Source organism: Sphaerodactylus townsendi, linkage group LG12, assembly GCF_021028975.2.
Source record: "Sphaerodactylus townsendi isolate TG3544 linkage group LG12, MPM_Stown_v2.3, whole genome shotgun sequence".
Taxonomy (NCBI): Eukaryota; Metazoa; Chordata; class Lepidosauria; order Squamata; family Sphaerodactylidae; genus Sphaerodactylus; species Sphaerodactylus townsendi.
Window position 1 is genome coordinate 41794793 of NC_059436.1, and position 20665 is coordinate 41815457.

A 20665-nucleotide genomic window follows, 5' to 3' on the forward strand; every position below is an offset into this window, starting at 1 on the left:
GCTGTTGAAGGCTGTGCTGAGGTGCTGGAGTTTGGGGGCACTGAGCTCAGAAAGGACTGTGGAAACTGAGGTGGGGTGGTATATTCCCCCACTCGAATTGTGCTGCCCCAGTGCAGCCTTCACAGTTCTTCCTCAAGGAGGAATACAATACAACACAACAACCTTTATTGGGCATATTAAAATAGGCTCCAGAGCATTACAGACATTTCTGAAGTACAAATCAAAAGTACATTCAAAACACAGATAAACTGTATCTAGCATTGGACGTTACTTAGAAAATTCTGTTGCTTGTAAAAGAAATTTTGCTACTTTTTCCAAGAGCATGGCCTCTGTGTTATTTAACAAAAGCTCCACAACAGAGTTGTCAGAGTCTCTTTCAGATTTGTCTAAGACCAACCCAGGAGAGAAATTCCTAATACCCACATATCTCGGATAGTCAAGTATAATGTGAGCAAGAGTCTCCACTTGGTCTACTTTTTAAGGTTTGCAGAATCTCTCTGGGTGACAGCATACAGAGATCTTCAAGTATTAAACCTAGAGAGTAGATTTTTGATTTAAGAAGTTGATACCATTCGGAGGCAAATAGGTCTGGGCGCACAATATATGTTAAACTGCGCTCATCAGAGTTAAAACATAGTTTGATCCAATCAAGGAGGAATGTCTGCAGAGACTGCACTGGGGTGCCAGATTCTGGGTGCCAGATTCCTGGTGGGGGAATCCAGCACCCAGCGAGGTATCAACAGTAGCCTGAGGAAGGGCTGTGGAGGCTGCACTAGGGGGAGCAGATTCTGCAGGGGGGGGGGAGGCTCTGCATGCACCCCTACCAAAGGAGCACTTGGGGCTCAAGCCCTTTCCACACCACTGCCACCTCAAGCTCATGAATGTGTTAACCAGACCTGGATCTTTATTCAGGTTAGAGCAGGCCTACAGAGATAAGTGACTCTGTGCGGTAGTCAAAGCTGGATGGAGTTTTGCCACAAGCAAAAGGAGAGTGAGAGAGAGAGATGGCAAGAGAGAGAGAGCGCGCACCAATTAGAAGTTATAAAGCTCTTGCCAGAGATGACATCCCTTTATATCTCCGGGGGAAACTGTGTCTCAGGTAGGCTTTTTCAGTGGAAATGGTAATGAAATGTTACAGCAAGTTTCCAGAAGAGATGTCCCCATGCAGGGAAAAGTTGAATTCCTAGATCTCCACTTTGTAACTAGCTTGAATCTTGGCATTTCGTTCAAATGAAGGCATTTGCATGCGTGAGAGATGCAAGAGAATTTTCATGTAACAACCAAACAATAAAGGGAACTGCAGGAAATGAAAAATAATCAGATGCAATAATGGAAATTAAGGTAGTCTACTTCACAGACCAAGAACTGAGACATAGAAACTATCTGAGAGGTAACCCCAGCCAGTGCCCAACTAGGGGACATGCACAGTAGTAATAAAAAGGGGATGCTTATAACCATGAGCAGAGTGCCCTTCACCCAACTCAAACCAGCCCAGAGATTCAAAATTAAGGATGCTAGGCTGCAAAAGGTGACTTCCATAGTGTCAAGTCTCAATTATTTTTATTTTAGAAACTGAACACAGCTAAGAATATTTTTTCAAGATCTAATAAGGAAAAGTCTTACTAAGCTTAAGAAAGGGAGAGGAAATAACATGTTAATTGGTTTCCCTGAGAGTCTTTCTAGAACACAGTCCTAAAGCATAAGGCAGGTTTTCATGAGATGTGCTGTTCCAGTTATATTAAATTTGCTGATTGTTAGAAAAGAGGAGAAAATGGTAAGTGTATGTCTCTCTTTTCTGTAAAGGAAAGAATGGGAAGAAAACCAACAAAGAAGGAAGGAGCTTGAACTGGACAAATGAAGGAAAAGTGTACCTGTGAGGGATTGAACCCTGATGGGTTTTGTCCTGTAGCCCTGAGTTACACCATAGAGGGTGATAATGTACAAAACATTTGGCTGGAGGCCAGCGATGTCCACAGACCGTAAACTGCCCGGAACTGTGAGATTCTGCATGGCTTTGGAGTGGTTTGATTCATGCACCTGTATGATAAAGTTCTCATAGGCCCCTTCTGCTGTTGTCCAGCTGACCTGGAATCCATCCCAGTGAACGTCTGAGACTGACAAATTCCCCAGCTCAGGTTCCTCCTCTGGATAAGGACAGAGAGCCAACTGGTTAATCAGAGCGAAGGAGAGACAAGGAACCACATGATGTTAATGAGTTTCACTCGTGATCCATCACGTATTTTTGAGTTTGGCTCCTTTTCACTTACATGGACAGGGATGGCTTGCCATTGTCCACCTCTCTGTAGCAACCCTAGAACTCCTAGAGAGAGATCTAATGAGACTGGACAAGCCTGGGCCAGCCAGGTGAGGACTGCATCCACTTACCTAGGTGTAAACCGCACTGAATACAGGGGAGCTTACCTCTAAGTAAACCTGCACAGGATGATCATAAGACACAGCTACCTCTCTGCAATTGCTCCCTCTGAGCCCAATCCTATGCATGCAAATGCAAGTCCCATAGAGTGAAATGGGCTTGCTTTGAAGTAAGCCTGCAAAACTTCTCCTCCCCCTCCTCCATATAAATTCATCAGGATATTATGCAATATCTGGGATCCTTATGGCTCATCTTGGCTGAGGGAATTTTACCCTCCTGGCACCCCTTCATTAGCTCTTTAGTGGTCTCCCATCCAAGTACTAACCAGGACTGACCTTGGTTAGTTTCCAAGATCCGATGAGATCAGGCTAGCCTGGGTCATGCAGGTCAGACCTGCTCATTTTGAATGACAAACAAATGCAAGTCCCATAGAGTTTCCTTTTTTACACAGTCAACCATTCCAGTCGTCTGCCTTTTGCTGTTGGCTTTGGATTTGTACTGCGTACGCATGTTGTACAGCATTTATGTGCGCAATCATGCCATATATATGCATAAAATGCATAAGGTATGATGCTTCTTTACCCGTGCTGAAAATTAATCATACCTACTACAGAAAAGAGATATATATATAGTGCAAGGAACCTAGAAATGGTGTGAAAACAAAGACTCATGGCTATTGCTTGTACAAGAGAGAAGCTCTATTGGAACTTGCCTTGTGGGGATCGAAAAAAGCAGGGAGGAGAAATCTGAAATAATCCCTGGGAATATTCTTTTCCCATAAGACATTACTTCCATGCAAATGCTATAAATATTCAGGGTTTGGGGGGGGCAGGGACCTGCTATTTGCATGCATGTTATAAATAGCGGTCGCATTGTCTCTCCATCCACTGAGGCAAAGAGAAGATCAATGCTTGGCCTCCAGAGCATGCCTGTGTAGCAATCCATGCATCATCACAATTCCAAATGGTTCATTCTAGTGGCAATGATTTTAGGGGGCTCGAATCTCGTATAAGAGCTTTGAAGATTAGCAAAACTCAGTTTGAAAGATCAGATTAAACCACATCATGAAAACAGGCGATATGGGGCAACGTTTTCATGGGACTTCCAAGGACATTCACAGAGATTCATGATGTAGGAACTTTACTGGTGCTAAAGTGGTCTAGCATGGGCCAATACCTGGCATGAAGACTCCCAGGAAATCCAGTGCTTTTAAGTTCCATAAAGGAAGAACAGTAGGATAGAAATACAGTAAATAACTAATTATGTCGCCAAGAACCATAAAAACTTTTCAAGGGTTCCTTCCGCACATGCAGAATAATGCACTTTCAAACTGCTTTCAGTGCTCTTTGAAGTTGTGCGGAATAGCAAAATCCACTTGCAAACAGTTGTGAAAGTGGTTTGAAAATGCATTATTTTGCATGTGCAGAAGGGGCCAAGGTTTCTTCAGTGAGTAATGACTGGTTTCCTTAAAAAAATCTCCCTTGCTGTAATGTACAGTCACAGCAGAGAGCATTTTAATGAGCGAGTGAAAGAAGACTGCTAGCTAATCCAGTTTTGAATCACACCAATTCTCCCTTATACTAGAATTCAGGGATACCCAATGGAATTGATGGGCAGGAAATTCAAGAAGAGAAATCCTTAGTTGACTTACGGAATACTCTTCTACAAATTGTTACAATGCCAGACAAAGTCATGCAGGTTAGAAAAGAAGAAGAAGAGTTTGGATTTATATCCCCCCTTTCTCTCCTGCTGGAGACTCAAAGGGGCTTACAATCTCCTTGCCCTTCCCCCCTCACAACAAACACCCTGTGAGGTAGGTGGGGCTGAGAGAGCTCCGAGAAGCTGTGGCTAGCCCAAGGTCACCCAGCTGGCATGTGTGGGAGTGTACAGGCTAATCTGAATTCCCCAGATAAGCCTCCACAGCTCAGGTGGCAGAGCTGGGAATCAAACTTGGTTCCTCCAGGTTAGATTCACAAGCTCTTAACCTCCTACGCCACTGCTGAGGGGCATTTGTGTTGGCATAGGCATTATGCCATCTCCTCAGTGGTTTCACACACACACACACACACACACACACACACACACACACACACACACACACACACACACTTTGGATTACACTATTAAGGACTACTGCCAGACTTGTGGCAAAATGGGTAAAGGAATCAAACTGGATGTTGCCCCTCATTCTGCCCAGAATTATTTTCCATGCCAAATTTACTGGAGAAAAGAAGCCAAATATCGTGCTTAGTTTGACTTTGATTAATCTCCCAAGAGCCTATGTGCAGGCTGACATTGTGGCAGGAGATGGCACAAGGTCCTTGCCAATGCAGCAGAACGGTGGCATCTCAGACATGCAAGACGACTCCAAGCCAAATGTTGATGCTTAACTAAGCCTTCTGCATATCTGCTAATCTTTAACACATCCTTCCCATGGAGCTGTATATACCGAAGGCATGCAAATATACAGCACAGAAGCGGGGTGGGGGTGGGGGGGTCCCCAAAAGAAATGTCAACCTTTTTCTTTGTGGATCATCTGGATTTGCAAACAAATGTCTTCACAGACACATTTTCCATGCCAGCAGAAAGGGATTGATGTTGCACATGCAGACTGACTTGCAAGGTGGACGGATACATTGAATGGATCCATTTAGCATGCACAAAATTGATCCATTCACAACCATCGCTCACAACATGGGAATAAAGTTGTGTAAGATGACTCTTGAAGAAGAACAAGCTAATGCAAGGTAGGGGCTTTCAGAGAGCTCCCCCCACCCCGGCTTCCAGTTAAGATTTGGGGAAGAAAATGGAGAAAAATGGAGCACTAAATGGTTCAGAAGATTGTTTGGATGTGCCTAGATGGGAACCACATGTGAGCTTCTCCCAGCTTTCCAAAGAACACCATACAAGTACAATAAATATGAGAAAGGCCCAGGTCTAGAGGAGTGGATGGTGGCCAGACACAGCAGGTAGATTAATAAAGAGCAAATGTAAGCTGAAGTTAAACGTTCTTTGGATGAACAACAGATACAAAGCCATGAACATTCCTTCCAAAGGAGAAATTCCCATATTTATTATCTTCTAGTCTAAGTAAACCCCCTTCGCTTACGCTGGCTCGGCATGTCGCATATGTCATCCATATCGAGAGTCGAGGCTTCGAATTCCCCAAATAATTCCTAGCTGCTATTTTTTATTGCAGAGGGGGGAGTCATGCTGGCTCTGGGGGGAACTTGGTTTTATTTTCAGCATTAACCTCTCATCCCTCTGAAAAAGTAGATTTTTTTTAGAAGCATAAGCCCACTTTAATTGACTGCTTTGCATTCCCCCAAAATTCACTTAACCAGCATCACTATATGATAGGGCAGATGAGAACAGAAATTTTCTCTGATTCAGGTTGGGTAGGGTCACCAGCTTTGAGTTGAGAAATACCTGGAGATTTTGGGGTGGATTCTGGGAAGGATGGGGTTTGGGGAAAGAGAAGGCATAATTCCCTTCAAAACAGCTATCTTCTCCAGGATAACCAATCTGGACAGCAATTGTATTAGTGGGAGATCTCCAGCATTTTCATACATCCCAAACCTTCTCCGAATCAAGACCGGGAAGCTTAACTTATTCATACAATTGCCTGACTTTTTTCCAGGACAAAAAACCCAAACAAAATAAAACATGTTTCTCTTTGAAAAACTGCTGTCGAATCCCTCCTCCTTTTGGGATGCCCCTGGGGAGGATTTCTCCTCAGAATCAAAGGCGCCAGTTGAGGTCCCATTTGGGTTACTCAGTTCCTCCTTGCTGCCTGGAGCTCAGGCTTTGAGGTCCTCCCTCAAGGACTAGAAAGAACTTGATGTCATGGAAAGTCAGAGGTTGATTTGGCTCACGATGAAAAGTTCTGTCCCCTGTGAAGGAGGCAACAGAGGAGTCACAAGGGAAGGTCCAACTCTTTGAGTTAAATCCCAGAGTATTTCCAGGCCTGTGTTTGAATAGGTCTGATGGTCACATGTTAGGATAAGAACAATTTCTGTGGCTGAGAAAGGAGGCCTCCAGATAGAACAACAGCTAACCAGACTTCGTAGCCAGGGTTCCCGTGTTTATTGGCACTTCTAAGGAGCAATGGCAACAAAAGGATCACTCTGGATGGACAGAGGCTGAGAAAGAAGCAACAAAATGGAAAAGAAGCCATAGGGGATTTTGGCTGCGGCCCCAGACATCCAGCTGCTAAAAACATGCAGCATGATCTTTGAGGATGATTTCATTTATGTCACCCCCTTTGTATATTTCTTTGGACCTTCTTGATCTATGAGTAGGATAGGAAAAAATGTGGAAGATGGTAGCTTTCTGCAATCCTTCCAAGCCCATGAGTGGCTCTAATGGCTCCCACGTTCTCTCTTTTCCTTGGTTCTTCCTATGTGCCTAAGCGCTTCCTTCATGTGGATAGTCTCCCTGGATTTATAGCATATGGATTTGGTATTGTGATGCAATAGATAATTTAAATATAAAAGACCAGTTGCCTTGAGGATTCAGGTGGTATCAAATGTTTTGCCTTTCCTAAACTCTCAAAGGCCCCTTCCGCACACGCAAAATAATGCGTTTTCAAACCACTTTCACAACTGTTTGCAAGTGGATTTTGCCATTCCACACAGCTTCAAAAAACACTGAAAGCAGTTTGAAAGTTCATTATTCTGCATGTGCGGAATGAGCCAAAGTTCCACGCCTTTCTTGAGGTTTCTCTATATCTGACAGTGATATTTGGTCATTGACCGAAAATAAAGTATTCTATTCTATTCTATTCTATTCTATTCTATTCTATTCTATTCTATTCTATTCTATTCTATTCTATATCTGACAGTGGGGTAGTTGTGCAAGGTGGGCTTATTTGGTGAATTTTTGTGTCTGGGCTTGAGAAACAAGATGAAAATGCTGGGATCCAAAAAAACAGATGGTACCTATCAATTCCTTGTGCTACTTCCCCTCCCTCATTAAAGATCCCATCTTTCAATGCTGAAACATAACAAAATGAGTCTTAGAGGTTTCTCTAAGATCCAAACAGTAAGCTCTATTAGTAAAGTAAGTGCAGGATATATAAATGTGGGGAACTCTATTACTGCCAGTGCAAATAGTGAAAGCAAAAACATCCCTGTTCTATATTGAGCCCATAAGAGGCCAGAAGCAAAGTTGCAAGACACGTTGACCAGAGGCTAAGAGAGAAAGATCAAAGTAAAGCCCAAGTTTGCCCCATGATTGTCCTCTATGGTTGTCACTGCAGGAGAAAGACAAAACAAGTAATTAGACAGAAACAAATGAAAGATGATAAAATGAAGGAGGTAGAGGGTACTCAAGAAAAATCCTCATTCATATTTGCTCAATACATTTGACTGAATGCATTCTTTGGCTTGAGCAAAGGTAGGCTGAAAAGAAAGACTGCTGTGAAAGAAGGACAGTGAAAATCACAAATGTTATGACCTCTGTCCACAGGGACAGCTCCTGATTCAAATCTGGTACGTTAGTCTCCAAAATGGAAGAAAATCCCATTCCCAGAAGCATAAAGGCAAACAAGAGACACGGGTTATTTGAATCCACCTTATACAGAATTAGACCTTTGGTCCATCTAGCTCAGTATTGTTTACTCTGATGGCAAATGGCTCTCCAGGAGAAACTTTCCCCAGTATCAGGTGCCTGAACCAATCCAAGCAGAGATGCTGGGAACTGAATCTGGGACTTTCTGCATGCAAAGCAGGTGAACTTCCACTGAGCCATGACCACTCCTTTTCTCAACAGGCACCTCCAATTGAAAATTCATCCAACTCGACTCTACAACCATCACCTGGGGTTCACAGCTTGCATCAGATAAAGAAAAATTTGGCTCATAAAACTTGTGCCACAGAACATTCAATTGGTTTCATGGCTCCTATGGCTTCCATTGGCTCCTTAGGAACAAACTCCTAAGAATGAGCCACATTTCCCTCTCTCCCTTGTTCAGTATTTCTGGTAAGACTTCTGGTTCTAAGTTTTGGAGGACCTCAAAATGCTTTCTGGTGGATCTTCCAGTGCTGAGACTCCTTTAAGCCTCCCCACCCACCCACCCCCATCATCTTCAGGGCAGCTGCTATGTGCTTAATTTAAAAGACTGGGTCATCTGAAAAAGTGAGTTGTAACTCATGAAAGCTTATGATGAAATAGATGTTGTTGGCCTTCACATGGGCCAATTGACTTTACCTTTACTTAGGCCGTTTCCGCATGGGCCAAAAACGGCGGCCTGGGGGCGGTAAAAACGCCTCCCCCAGGCCGCCGTTCGCACAGGCGGCGCTGCTGAAACGCAGCAGCGCCGACCTGGCTGCCCTTCCCCTCCCTCAGGGTTGTTTTTGCCCTTCCTGGCTTCCTGGCTGCCCTTCCCCTCCCTTTAAAGGGTTGTTTTTGGGGGGACAGCGTCTTCCCGGCGGCGCGGTGCGAACAGCACCGCCGGGAACACGCTGTTTCCCCTTCCCTCTCCCACTTCCCTCTCGCAGTCATCATCCTGCTGGCCTCCTAAGCCCCTCCCTCGCTGTCTTCCGACCCCTGGAGGTCGGAGGGCAGCGTGGGCGGGGCTTAGGAGGCCAGCAGGATGATGACAGGGACAAGGTAAGTGGGAGAGGGAAGAGAAGCTGACTCCGTCTTGAGTCGCCTCTCCTGCGGCGGACCTCTGCTGGGCCCTTCGCAGCTTGCGTCTTCCAGACCTCCCCACCGGCAGAATTCTTGCCGGCGTGGGGGCGCAAAGAGGCCATGCGGAAACGGCCTTAGTTACACCGCACTAAAACTGCTATGTCTGCAACTGGCTAAATGGACCAGTGGTCTCACTCTGTCTGAAAGCATCACCATCTCTGTGGGATTGGGGAGGAGGAATAGTTGAGGCTGTTCAAGGGAGGAACAAGCTAGCACAATTCAAGTCAAACCATGGCACATACCAGTGGAACCTGTCACAGTGGAAGGCTTGCTCTTGTGTCTTCCTTTCTCTGCCACAAGGCTGATGGTATACTCTACACCAGCATCTAGCGACCTTATGAGGTGAGATGTGCTATCTGCTGGAATCTCTATTTCATTCTTCCTCCCCATGGGGGTCATGTAAGTAAGCCGATAGCGATCAAATTTGGCCAAGGGTCTTTTCCATCGCACAAGGAGAGTGGTTTCAGTAGGATTGCTGACCTCCAAGTCTTTGGGACTATCCAAATCTATACACCACAACACACAAGAGGAAATAAAGGTCAAAATGATTTGTGATTCCAAATGGAAAGATGGAACAAAAGTTCTCTTGGCTAATCTCAGACAAACACCTGTTACAAAAGAAAAGCTAGCACCATTTGGCTCCTTTTGGATCTGTCATGTGCAACACTGTAGAAGCCCATGATGGGTAGCTGGCACCTGAGATTTAGATCTGGCCCACTGAGAATCACCAGGTAGCACTAGTTACCAGGGAAACAGGAATCATTTAGCCTCAGCCATCTCCTCTTCATAGCTGCATTCAAGAATACTGCCAGCATCACAACGTATACCCTTTCCACCTACCAGTTTCCAAACGTTCCTTCCAGGGTAAACAGAATGCCAGTTAGAAGCATATATGGAGGAACTGGAAGGAATTATAAGCATAGATTTGGGCTAAATAATTTATTAATTTTCATCTATTAAAACATTTCTACCCCAACTTTTTTCTTGGCTCAAGGCAGCTTATTAATAGTATTAAAACATGACAGATTTAAAATCCCAAATACCCCTCTTCTAATGTTTTTTAGGACTTCCTTCCAGGCACATTCCCAAGACACTATTATTTATCGGGGGTAAAGCAGATCAATGTCCTCATTTATCCCATCCTGCCCTTCTTTAATTGATTGATTATTAATGTTCCGTGCAGTGGTGGGATCCAAAAATTTTAGTAACAGGTTCCCATGGTGGTGGAATTCAAACTGTGGCGTAGCGCCAATGGGGCTGGGTGGGGCATGACGAGGGCGTGGCCAGGCATTCCAGGGGCGGGGCATTCATGGGCGGGGATGTGGCAAGGACGCAGCCGCTGCGCCAGTCCTTGGGCGGGAAACGAATGAACGCAGGCGCAGGCTGCCACGCACGCCAGTGCACCTCCTGCTAGACTACTTCAAGTTCTGCACGCTACTGCTGAGAGGAGGGGCTCAACTAAGGCAAAAATCATGTGGCAAAATCACCAATTAGTAGCCCCCTCTTGGCACACACAAATAATTAGTAACCTACTCTCGGGAACCTGTGAGAACCTGCTGGATTCCACCTCTGGTTCCGTGCCTTCAGCAGCTCATCAAGAGGGATACCTGGCTCCAAGTGCTGGCTGGAGATCTGGAATTACAACTGGTCTCCACGTTATAGAGATCAGTTTGCCTGGTGCAAATGGCTGCCTTGGAGGGTGGAATCTGTGGCATTCTGTCCCACTGAGATCACACACTGCCCAAATCCCACCCTCCCTGGCTCTACCCCCACACAGGAATTTCCCAACCCACACCTGGCAATCCTAGATCAAGCTGTTTAGTTATTTACGAACAGTATTTTTCTGTGTACCAGTGGAGTCACAGTATGTAAAAACCCCTCCCTTGTATTGGGGAAACTGTTTTTTAGGTGCTGTCATGATTGGAATGACTTGCCCATTTTATTATTAGAAATTACACCAACAGGGGACATGTGAGGAATTGCTGGGGTGCAGTGGGGAGCAGAGAGAGGGCAATGATTTGGAATCCTCTTCTAATTCCCCCCTCTCCCTCTGTTTCAGTTTCCTTGGATCCTATCTGCATTGTATGCCTCTGGTAGCATGCTCAGTCCTTTCTTCTTGGTGGGGTGGGGAATTTCCAAATCATATTTTTAGTCGCAGTTTGCAGCAGTTTTTGCTATGTTCACAACAGCGGTTGTGCTTAATGCTCTAATGAACATTGTTCTAATGAAGGTGGGGTTTTTTTCCCTACCAGTTGCGGCATTAATTGTGGCAGGTGCACTCTCTCGATCCTGCTTCAGTGCTGTCACGCCAATGCCATATTCTGTTCCTGGCCGCAATCCTAAATAAAAAGAAAATGACATCAACAACAGCTACAATCTGTATGGAATTTTAGTCATGTATCTCTGCTTGTCTTTACTTGGAACAGAGAAACAAATTTCTCGTGTAATATGTCTTCCTAAAAAGAACTAAGGCTGATTCCGCATAGGCCAAAAACAGAGGTGTGAAAACAGTGTGAAAACAGTATAAACCCTTTTACACCATTTTAAACCCTTTTACACCATTTTCACACCATTTTCACACTGCTGTTTTTGGCCCATGCGGAATCAGCCTAAGTCAGTTTCACTCAGCTTACTGCATAGATCAAGCAATGGGTGACAGAGGCATAGCTCCAAGGGGACTGGGGTGGGGGCGCCACACCGGATGCACGCCCCTGTGGGTGTGCAGTGAGGGTGTTCCAGGGGGGTTCCGAGGGAGGGGCAGGACAGGGGTTTTCCGGGGCGGGACAGGGGTGGAGGACACACCAGTGCACCAGGTGCTTTCCCCCCTTGCTACGCCTCTGATGTATGACTTTAACGTTAGTTTTTTGGAGCTTTTAGGAGTCCTACCAGTGAGAGTAGCTTTAGTTGTGCCTTGGTTGCTTCTGGGCACGGTGACTTCAGTGTGATCTCCACCAGAAATGGGTGCATACTTGATCCTGTAAGCTTCAGGGGTGGCTTGGCTGTTTTTCCACTCCAGGACGATGGTACTGTCGGTCTGAGAGAGGCGTTTCAGATTTCTGGGAGCATCCAGATCTGGGGAGATAGAAAAGGATTTTTCTTTCCCTGAACCCAAGTTTTGCAGACCTATAAAACTGCTTCAAGTTGAGCCACACTTGGTGTTTTATTTTTTTGCTCACTGTCTAATCTGACTAGCAGCACCTTTGCAGAGAAAGGCCATTCCCACACCTTCTCTGTGAGCACCTTCAGTTAGAGATGCCAAGGACTGAACCTTGAACGCCCTGCATGCCAAGAATATAATGTACCACTGAGTTTTCACCCCTCACATAGGCAGGCAATCTGGTTATCTGTGCAATCCTAAACAGATTTACAACCTTCTAAGCCCATTCACTTCAGCAGAATTAGAAGCATGCAATTCTGCATAGGATTGCACTGTAAATGACTTTTGAAGTTCTTGACATCACCATGATACAATTCTTTTCTATAAGAGAAACATTTTTTTTCAGGCTGTAATGTAGAGAACCTTGGTATTCCTTATAAATGCATCCGGGTTCCCTTAATGAAACACCGGAAATACCAACATCAGTACTGGAGGGTGTGTATAGAAAAATACCTAGATCAGAGAGATCATGCCCATGCAAACTGAACCAAGTAGAATCAATGGAACTTGTCTTTCCCCCCTGTCCATTCTCTGAAACTGTTCAGTTCAAGCTCATCCATCCGCAAATTGCTCTTGTTCAATGATAAGTGTTTATGGAAGTCCATAAGTCTTTATGGAAGTTGCAAAAATTTGCACATATATATGTAATGGGTGCCATTAGGTGGCCAAAGAGAAGTGCCAAGCACACTAATGGTACCTCAGAAATTTCCTACCTTTCCTACAGACTTTTCTTCATATGCCATGTTTAGTATTATGAATTATTTTTATACAGAGAAGAACTCTTATTCAGAGCGTTTGAGCTTTTAAATGTTATTATTTTATTTGCATGTCTGGCCAAAGACTGTATTAATAAATATCCTTAACTTCAACTTGCCCATCATTGCTGATATTCTCGTGCATTGCACAGCCATGAAAACTTGTTGGATACACACTGTGATACATTATTGATTCATGAAAAGTAATGGGGATTGCCAATAGGAATTTAACATGCACCAGAGAGCTTGTTCCAGAATCTCCTGGAATGCACTGAATGGCTGTGATAGATTTGCAGGGAAAAGCTGGTGGAAAAGTTGATGAGGAACAGTTTCATGCCTTGGGGGAGGAGGGGAATCACTTGGAGATACAGTGCATGCTTTACTTGTCACAGGTCCCAGATCCCAACCCTGGCATCCTCTGTTAAAGCATTTTAGGAAGTAAATGTTAGAGATGATTTTTTTTCCCATATGAGACCTCCGACAGCTGCTGTTGGCCATAGTACTGAGCTAGATGAGCCAATGGTCTGATTCAGTATAAGGCAGCTTCCTGCGTTACCCCCAAAAGAAGAATGAAACAGCAAGCCGCTCTCTTACCTGTGGTGAAGATCTCTGTCACGGGGTCGCTCTTCATATCCCCACGCTGGGACACAAGTGTGACCTCATACTCAGTGTACGGTTTCAGATTGCCAATGGAGTATTGGCTTTCATCCTCAGAGAGGTCGACGGATGTGCGGTCCCCAGGGACCTCCGTGGGCCCAAAAGTGAGCTCAACACCATCAATTTCAGCAAAGGGTTTAAACCAGGTGATCAGCGCTGTGGTGTCGGTAACATCCTTCACCTCGATTTGGCTTGGGGCATCAAGTTCTGGGAAAGCATGGAAGGGACAAACAGGAGTTTTTTTTAAAAAAAGCAGATGAATGAAAGACTTCTCATCCACCGCAATTAAAATAGATTTTGATGTTGCTTAGAACTTTGTTTGCTTCATTGGGTGATATTCATGCATTGTTGAGATGACAACAGGACAAACAAAAGTTTTGTGAGAGCATTTCAGCTCAGGAAAATGTCAGAAAGGGACAGACTTAAGCCAAGGGTTTAAAGATGTAGCGGGGGGGGGGGGGGGAATTCAGCCCTAGGCTTGGGGGGCGGTGGTATTTTTGGTGATTTTTCACATTTCGGCCTGTGAGGGCGCATTTTAAAAGTAGAAGCACCAAACATTCAGGGTATCATCCAGTCCTAATGATACCACCTGAGTTGGTTAAGTGTGGTTCAGGGGGTCCAAAGTTATGGACCCCCAAAGTGGGTGACCCATTCCCCCATTGTTTCCAACGGGACCTAACAGGAGATGGGTTTACCACTTTGAGGTCCATAATTTTGGATCCCCTGAACAAAACGTCACCAAACTTGGGTGGTATCATCAGGACAGTCTCTGGATGATATCCTGAAATTTTGGTGCTGCTAGCTTTAAAATTGCACCTCTGACAGGCACCCCAGGAAATTTTACCAGATTTTGCAGTGTCTGGGCTCCATTGTAGTCAAATGAGAATTTCTGAGTGTGTAAGCATCAAAGGGGAAGAAGGAAGTTGACACATTTTTTTCTTTTGTGCTGCAACTCCCTCAGCCTTCCCTGCCGCTGCTAGATGAAGCTAGATGCCACCCAAGGTTTGTGGGTAGCTGGTGGCATTGACAAAAAACTGGCTATGAGGTTTTGCTCATGTGACTGTCAGAACAAAAAGTTACTAAGGTCACCCATATGCTTTTCATCACAAAGGAGTTTTATTTATGGTTTCTATAAACATACAGTCGCTGTTTTTCTTGGTTCCCTATTAACACAGCAAGGGAGTCACTTACTTGTAGTAATCACCCTAGAGAGACCAGGTCCTCTGGTTTGATTCTTCACCACGTAAAGGGACACATTATATTGGTGTCCTGGGGCCAGGCCTCGTTGCACATATGATGTTTGTGGCCTCTCCAAGCTGCTTCTGATTCCTCCGTTGTCTTCCTTTTTCTGCAATGAAAGAATCAAACAATAGGGATTTTGAGGGGGCGGGGGGAAACAAGGGGAAGAAACAGGATTCTTGGAGTCAGAGGGCAGTCATATGAACAGGGCTACCAACCTTCAAGTGGTGGCTGATGACCTCCTGGGATTATAATGATCTCCAGGTGACAGAGATCAGTTCCTTGGGAGAAAATGTTGCTTTGGAAGATGGACTACATGGCATTATACTCCGTTGAAGTTCATCTTTCCTCAAGCCCCACTCACCCAAAAATCTCCAGGTATTTCCCAACTTATAGCTGGCTACCCTACATGTGAAGATGAATTCTTCCTTACCGGACTTTCAAAGACTATTTCCCACCCACTGAATGGAATGTCCAGGGGGTCCCACTCCACCTCCACGGAAGTGTCTTTAACTGACTTAAACTTCAAGCCATCTGGGGCAGGCAAATCTGGAAAGCAAAAAGAAAAACAAGGTGATGCAGATTTCTACACAGACTTGAATTAATTAGATTTCCGTTACAGGCAGTCCTGCGATGCTGTAAAAGAAGACATACATACGTGTATGTGTATACATACGCTGCACTCTAACAACACCAAGGAGAAGAGGAAAGAAATAAAACCACAGTCATAAATAAGAACATTGTACGCAGACCACCAAGGAAAAAAATCATAGAGACGAACAGGAAATTTCACATGAGAGATATAATGTTCATCTATATCAGTGGTTCTCAACCTGGGGGTGAGCAGAAAATTTGAACCAGAAAAATGGCAGTCATTTAAAGGGAGCTAAAAAGCAGATCTTCAATAATGATGAAATATCTGGGTTTCCCTCTCCCAAAAAAGGGTCAAAGACCCAAATCTGAAATTTTTTTTTGCACACCTCTACTCATGATAACACAATCACACCAACTTCGGCAATAATGCTATTGAATCATTTCCAATTAACAAGAGCCTTGGCAAGGCCTTACCTGTCTCTACCAAGCTCTCATTTTCACTGTTTACCCTTCGCAACAAGGATTGTTGCTTTAAAATGATCTAGAAAAAGGGTATACTAGCAAAGACTACTGGTTAACTGCAGGAGCAGCACCTATTATAAGACATGCCAAAATTTAGAAGTGTCTGAATCTAATTTTTAAACAGAGCAAGGCCGTCGAAGGCGTATTTTGCATGGACCAAAAACAGCAGTGTGAAAACAGTATAAAATGGTTTAAAATGGTTTAAAATAGTTTCACACCACTGTTTTTGGCCCATGTGGAATCCACCTAAATGTGAGGAATTCATGAACTGAAACGCTTTAATTCTAGATTAATGTGATCATTAGGAGTAGTAAAATTTAATATACTCACATGTGGCCACACGGGCACTAACTGGGATGCTTTTCTTGTTCTTTAGGATGGCAAAAACACGGATAAAATATTCTACGCCAGGTTCCAGTTCCCGAATGGTAGCAGCCGTGTGGTTTCCAGGGACTCGAAACTGCATCTCTAAACCACCAGGGCCAGTGGGAATGTAGGTGATGAGGTATTCGGATACTATATTTTCATTCTTCCATTCCAGGTTGACAGTTTTGTCTGTCACATCTGTCACGGTCAGTTCTCTTGGAGGAGACACTGTCAAAATATTTTTTTTAAAAAAAAGGTGAAGTCACCATCAAATGTCTGAGAAACAAAAGATGTGCTTTGAAAATTGGAAGAAGCTATGGCATTATAATAGCTGGGATGCGTGCTGAGCAATATCATAGGATAGATTCCTTCCTGAGCTGTACCATTTCAGACTGTACATTGGGAATTCTATTTTTGAAATCTTCCCCACCCAGTTTCAGGGGTCTCTTGTTCTCTGTACTACATTTCGGGTCTTCCTTGATTTTATGCTATTTCATAACTTTTTTCATGTTCCTAACCCAGCCATTCTCAACCAGGGTTCCCTGGTACCCTGGGGTGCCATGAGCATGTCCCAGGGGTACTGCAGCAACACTACCGCCCTCCCCCCCCTAATTTTTGTGGTGTCTCCCACCGGCGCCAGCAAGGACATGGAGCTGGCCCATGGGGCAGGGCCTGCCACAAGGTCAGCAGCCACCCCCAACCCCAGTGCTACCCTTCACCCTGGGAGGGGAAGGTGGGGTGTGTGGCAAGCAGGGGCAATGGGAGGGGAAGGTGGAGGGTGGCGGCAGGGGTACCGTGAGATATGAAGAGTGAGGTCAAGAGTACCCTGACCTCGAAAAGGTTGGGAAACACTGCCCTAACCCATTGCAGCTCCACCAGATAGGGAACACCCCAACTGGAGGGGCATCAGGTGAAGGCAGTAGAGCAGAGCCTCGCCTCGCTGTGTTTCCTTCACTATTGTTCGGCACTCCTACCACCAGGAGAAGTACCAACTGTTGGTGCCTTTCCCTGAGCAATGAGTCTAGACAGGTGCCTGGCCTTGGCTTGTTCATGTCCTCGAAATATTCCAGTTAAATAAAAACTGTAAAACAAGAGTTAGGCTAGAAACTTCATACATTAAGGGATGGTATGTTTAGTCGGGAGAAAAGAAGGTTAAGGGATGACATTTGAAGGGAAGTCATATTGGAGATGGAACAAGCTTGTTTTCTGCTGCTCCAGAGACTAGGACAAGGAGTAATGGGTTCAAAGTACAGGAAAAGAGATGTCACCTAAACTTTAGGAAGAACTCTCTAATGGTAAGGGCTGTTTGACAGTGGAATGCGCTGCCTCAAATTGTGGTGGAGTTTCCTTCTTTAGAGGCTTTTAAACAGATGGCCATCTGTCAGGAGTGCTCTGATTGTATATTCCTGCATGGCATGGGGGTTGGACTGAATGGCCGTTGTGGTCTCTTTCAGCTCTATGATTCTATAACTAGTTGCCATACATAAAAAGTACACCTGGCACAGCAAAGAATTTTGACTCCTTCAGTGCAATCCAACAGAGTACAGTTCAGGAAAGACTTTGATTTTGTGAAACCCATAGCTCAGTTCTGAACCACATATTTATCCCCCCAGATAATAAAACGCTTTGGCTATAGGGGTGAGAATGACAATTTAAGATTGCAGGCTGGCCCCTGAGTTTTAGCTCAGGAGAGGTTCTTGCAGGTTGTAAAGCATGGGAAACACAAGAGCTTAAAGAGGCGGGATAGTGAACCGGGAGATTGGAAGAGGGTCCAAAATCATTCCCTGTAAATGACAGAGAGTGATAATCATCCTGAGAGCATCCTCAGTGGAACTCACCATCAGAACAGTCGTCACCTACATAGCCTTCATCACAGATGCACTGTCCATCCACACAGCGTCCGAGATCGTTGCAGTTGTTCGGGCAAGATCGTTCACCGCAATCTCTCCCATGATATCCCTCATCGCACACGCACTTTCCATTGATGCATCGCCCCCGGTTGTTGCAGTCCTTGGGGCACCGCCGTTGGCCACAGTCCACCCCGGTGAAGCCCTCATCACACACACACTGCCCATTGACACAGCGGCCTCGGCCATGGCAGTTGTTCGCGCAGGCCAATTCTCCGCAGTCGTCCCCGACAAAGCCTTTGTTGCATGTGCATACCCCGTTGATGCAACGCCCGCGGTTATTGCAGTCATTTGGGCACCTACGTTCTGCGCAGTCCTCGCCCGTGTACCCCTCATCACACACACACTGCCCGTTGAAGCAGCGGCCATGATTGTTGCAGTCATTGGGGCACCTCAGTTCCCCACAGTCAACGCCCATGAAGGCCTCATCACACACACACAGGCCATTAATACACCGTCCCCGATGGTTGCAGTCATTGGGGCACCTCCGTTCAGCACAGTCCTCCCCGGTGTACCCCTCATCACAGAGGCACAGGCCATTGAGACATCGCCCACGATGGTGACAGTCATTGGGGCACTTCAGCTCCCGACAGTCTTCACCCATGAACCCTTCGTCACACTCGCACTGCCCGTTGACACAACGCCCCCTGTTGCTACAATCGCCGGGACACCGCAGCTCACTGCAGTCCTCTCCCATGAACCTTTCCTCACACACACACTGTCCATCAACACAGCGCCCCTGGTTGTTGCAGTCATTGGGGCACCGCACTTCCCCACAGTCAAAGCCCAAGAAACCCTCGCTGCAGACACACTGCCCGTTAATACAACGGCCCCGGTGGTTGCAGTCTTTGGGACACCTCCGCTCACCACAGTCATCCCCTGCGAACCCTTCGTAGCAGACACACACACCATTGTCACAGCGGCCCTGATTGTGGCAATTGTTGGGACAAGCCAGGTCTCCACAATCTTCGCCGGTGAAGCCTACATCGCAGTAGCAAGTGCCGTTGATACAACGGCCACGGTCATAACAGTCATTCGGGCAGATGAGCTCACTGCAGTCCTCCCCAGTATAGCCTTCATCACACACACACTCCTCTTCAACACAACGACCCCGGTTATTGCAATTGTTCAGGCACAATGGCTCACTGCAGTCTGCCCCAGTGAAGCCTTCCTTGCAAATGCACTGCCCATTCAGACACTTCCCATGTTCACTGCATGGCACCAAGCACACTTCGAGGCTACAGTCCTCTCCGGCAAAACCCTCGAAGCATACGCATTGGCCATCCACACATTTGCCTTGGTCGTTACAGTCCCCGGGACATGTCAGTTGCCCACAGTCTTCCCCTGCAAAGCCTTCGTCGCAGATACACTTGCCGTTAACACAGCGCCCCCTGTTGTTGCAGTTCTGGGGGCATTCTGGTTCAGAGCAGTTGGGGCCTTTCCAGCCAGGCTCACAAATGCAGCCACAGATGTCATTGCTGTAGTTCCCCCGGCCACTGCAGTAGGGCGTGGCATCGATGCGACCTAGGCCAGGAAAACGAGAAGCCAGGTTATCCCCAGAGCTAGATCAGCAATTTAAAAATAAAAGTTCAAAAGAACATTTGCGTGGTTGCTGTTCACAAAGTTGAACGTGGCATGGAAAAAGTAGATAATGATATTCTGCCCATCACTAATATTCAGAGTCAACTAATGAAATCCATTGGTGACAGACTTAACATGAGCTAAAGACCATATTTAGTCATGTGACATGGAATTAACATAGAATTTACCATCACAAATGTGGTGGTGGCTACTAGCTTTTAAAGGGGTCAGCAAATTCATGGAGGAGGACAGGTCTATCAAGCCAGCTTTGGAACTGAGTGAGCAGAAGATCAGGGCAGAGCAAGAGAAAGCAAGGCTAGCAGTCAAGGCAAGCAGTCCTTTGAGTTGACTAGCCCAAGCTTTGTGGCGAAGTAAGAATTAAAGAACAAGAAGAAGAAGAAGAAGAAGAGGAGGAGGAGGAGGAGGAGGAGGAGGAGGAGGAAGAGGAAGAGGAAGAGGAGGAGGAGGATTTATATCCCCCCTTCTCTCCTGTAGGAAACTCAAAGGGGCTTACAAACTCCTTTCCCTTCCCTGCTCACCTTGTGAGGTGGGTGGGGCTTGAAGAGCTCAGTAGTGCTGTGACTAGCCCAAGGTCACCCAGCTGGCATGTGTGGGAATGTACAGGCTAATCTGAATTCCCCAGATAAGCCTCCACAGCTCAGGCAGCAGGAATCAAATCTGGTTCCTCCAGATTGGAGTACACCTGCTCTTAGCCACTACACCACTGCGTAGTGAATGATACACTGTCAGCACAGGGGGACACACAAATAATTAGTAACCTACTCTCAGGAACCTGTGAGAACCTGCTGGATCCCACCTC

At 45.7% G+C, this 20665-nt stretch overlaps 1 protein-coding gene across 5 annotated transcripts in view; it reads right to left on the reverse strand.

Annotated features, from left to right (window-relative positions):
- The window catches only part of TNC (tenascin C), a 94714-nt gene that overhangs the window by 41599 nt on the left and 32450 nt on the right, over nucleotides 1–20665 (reverse strand). For 3 of the 5 annotated variants that reach the window (XM_048512550.1, XM_048512549.1, XM_048512547.1), the window contains exons 3-10: nucleotides 18196–19788; nucleotides 16322–16585; nucleotides 15309–15424; nucleotides 14828–14984; nucleotides 13574–13843; nucleotides 11954–12139; nucleotides 11317–11406; nucleotides 9310–9573 (exon numbers count right to left, since the gene is read on the reverse strand). In XM_048512550.1, the coding sequence (XP_048368507.1) occupies nucleotides 9310–9573; nucleotides 11317–11406; nucleotides 11954–12139; nucleotides 13574–13843; nucleotides 14828–14984; nucleotides 15309–15424; nucleotides 16322–16585; nucleotides 18196–19788 (2940 nt within the window). Of the gene's footprint in view, nucleotides 1–1871; nucleotides 2145–9309; nucleotides 9574–11316; nucleotides 11407–11953; nucleotides 12140–13573; nucleotides 13844–14827; nucleotides 14985–15308; nucleotides 15425–16321; nucleotides 16586–18195; nucleotides 19789–20665 lie in introns of all 5 variants that reach the window. The other 2 variants (XM_048512548.1, XM_048512546.1) reach the window with 1 other exon arrangement.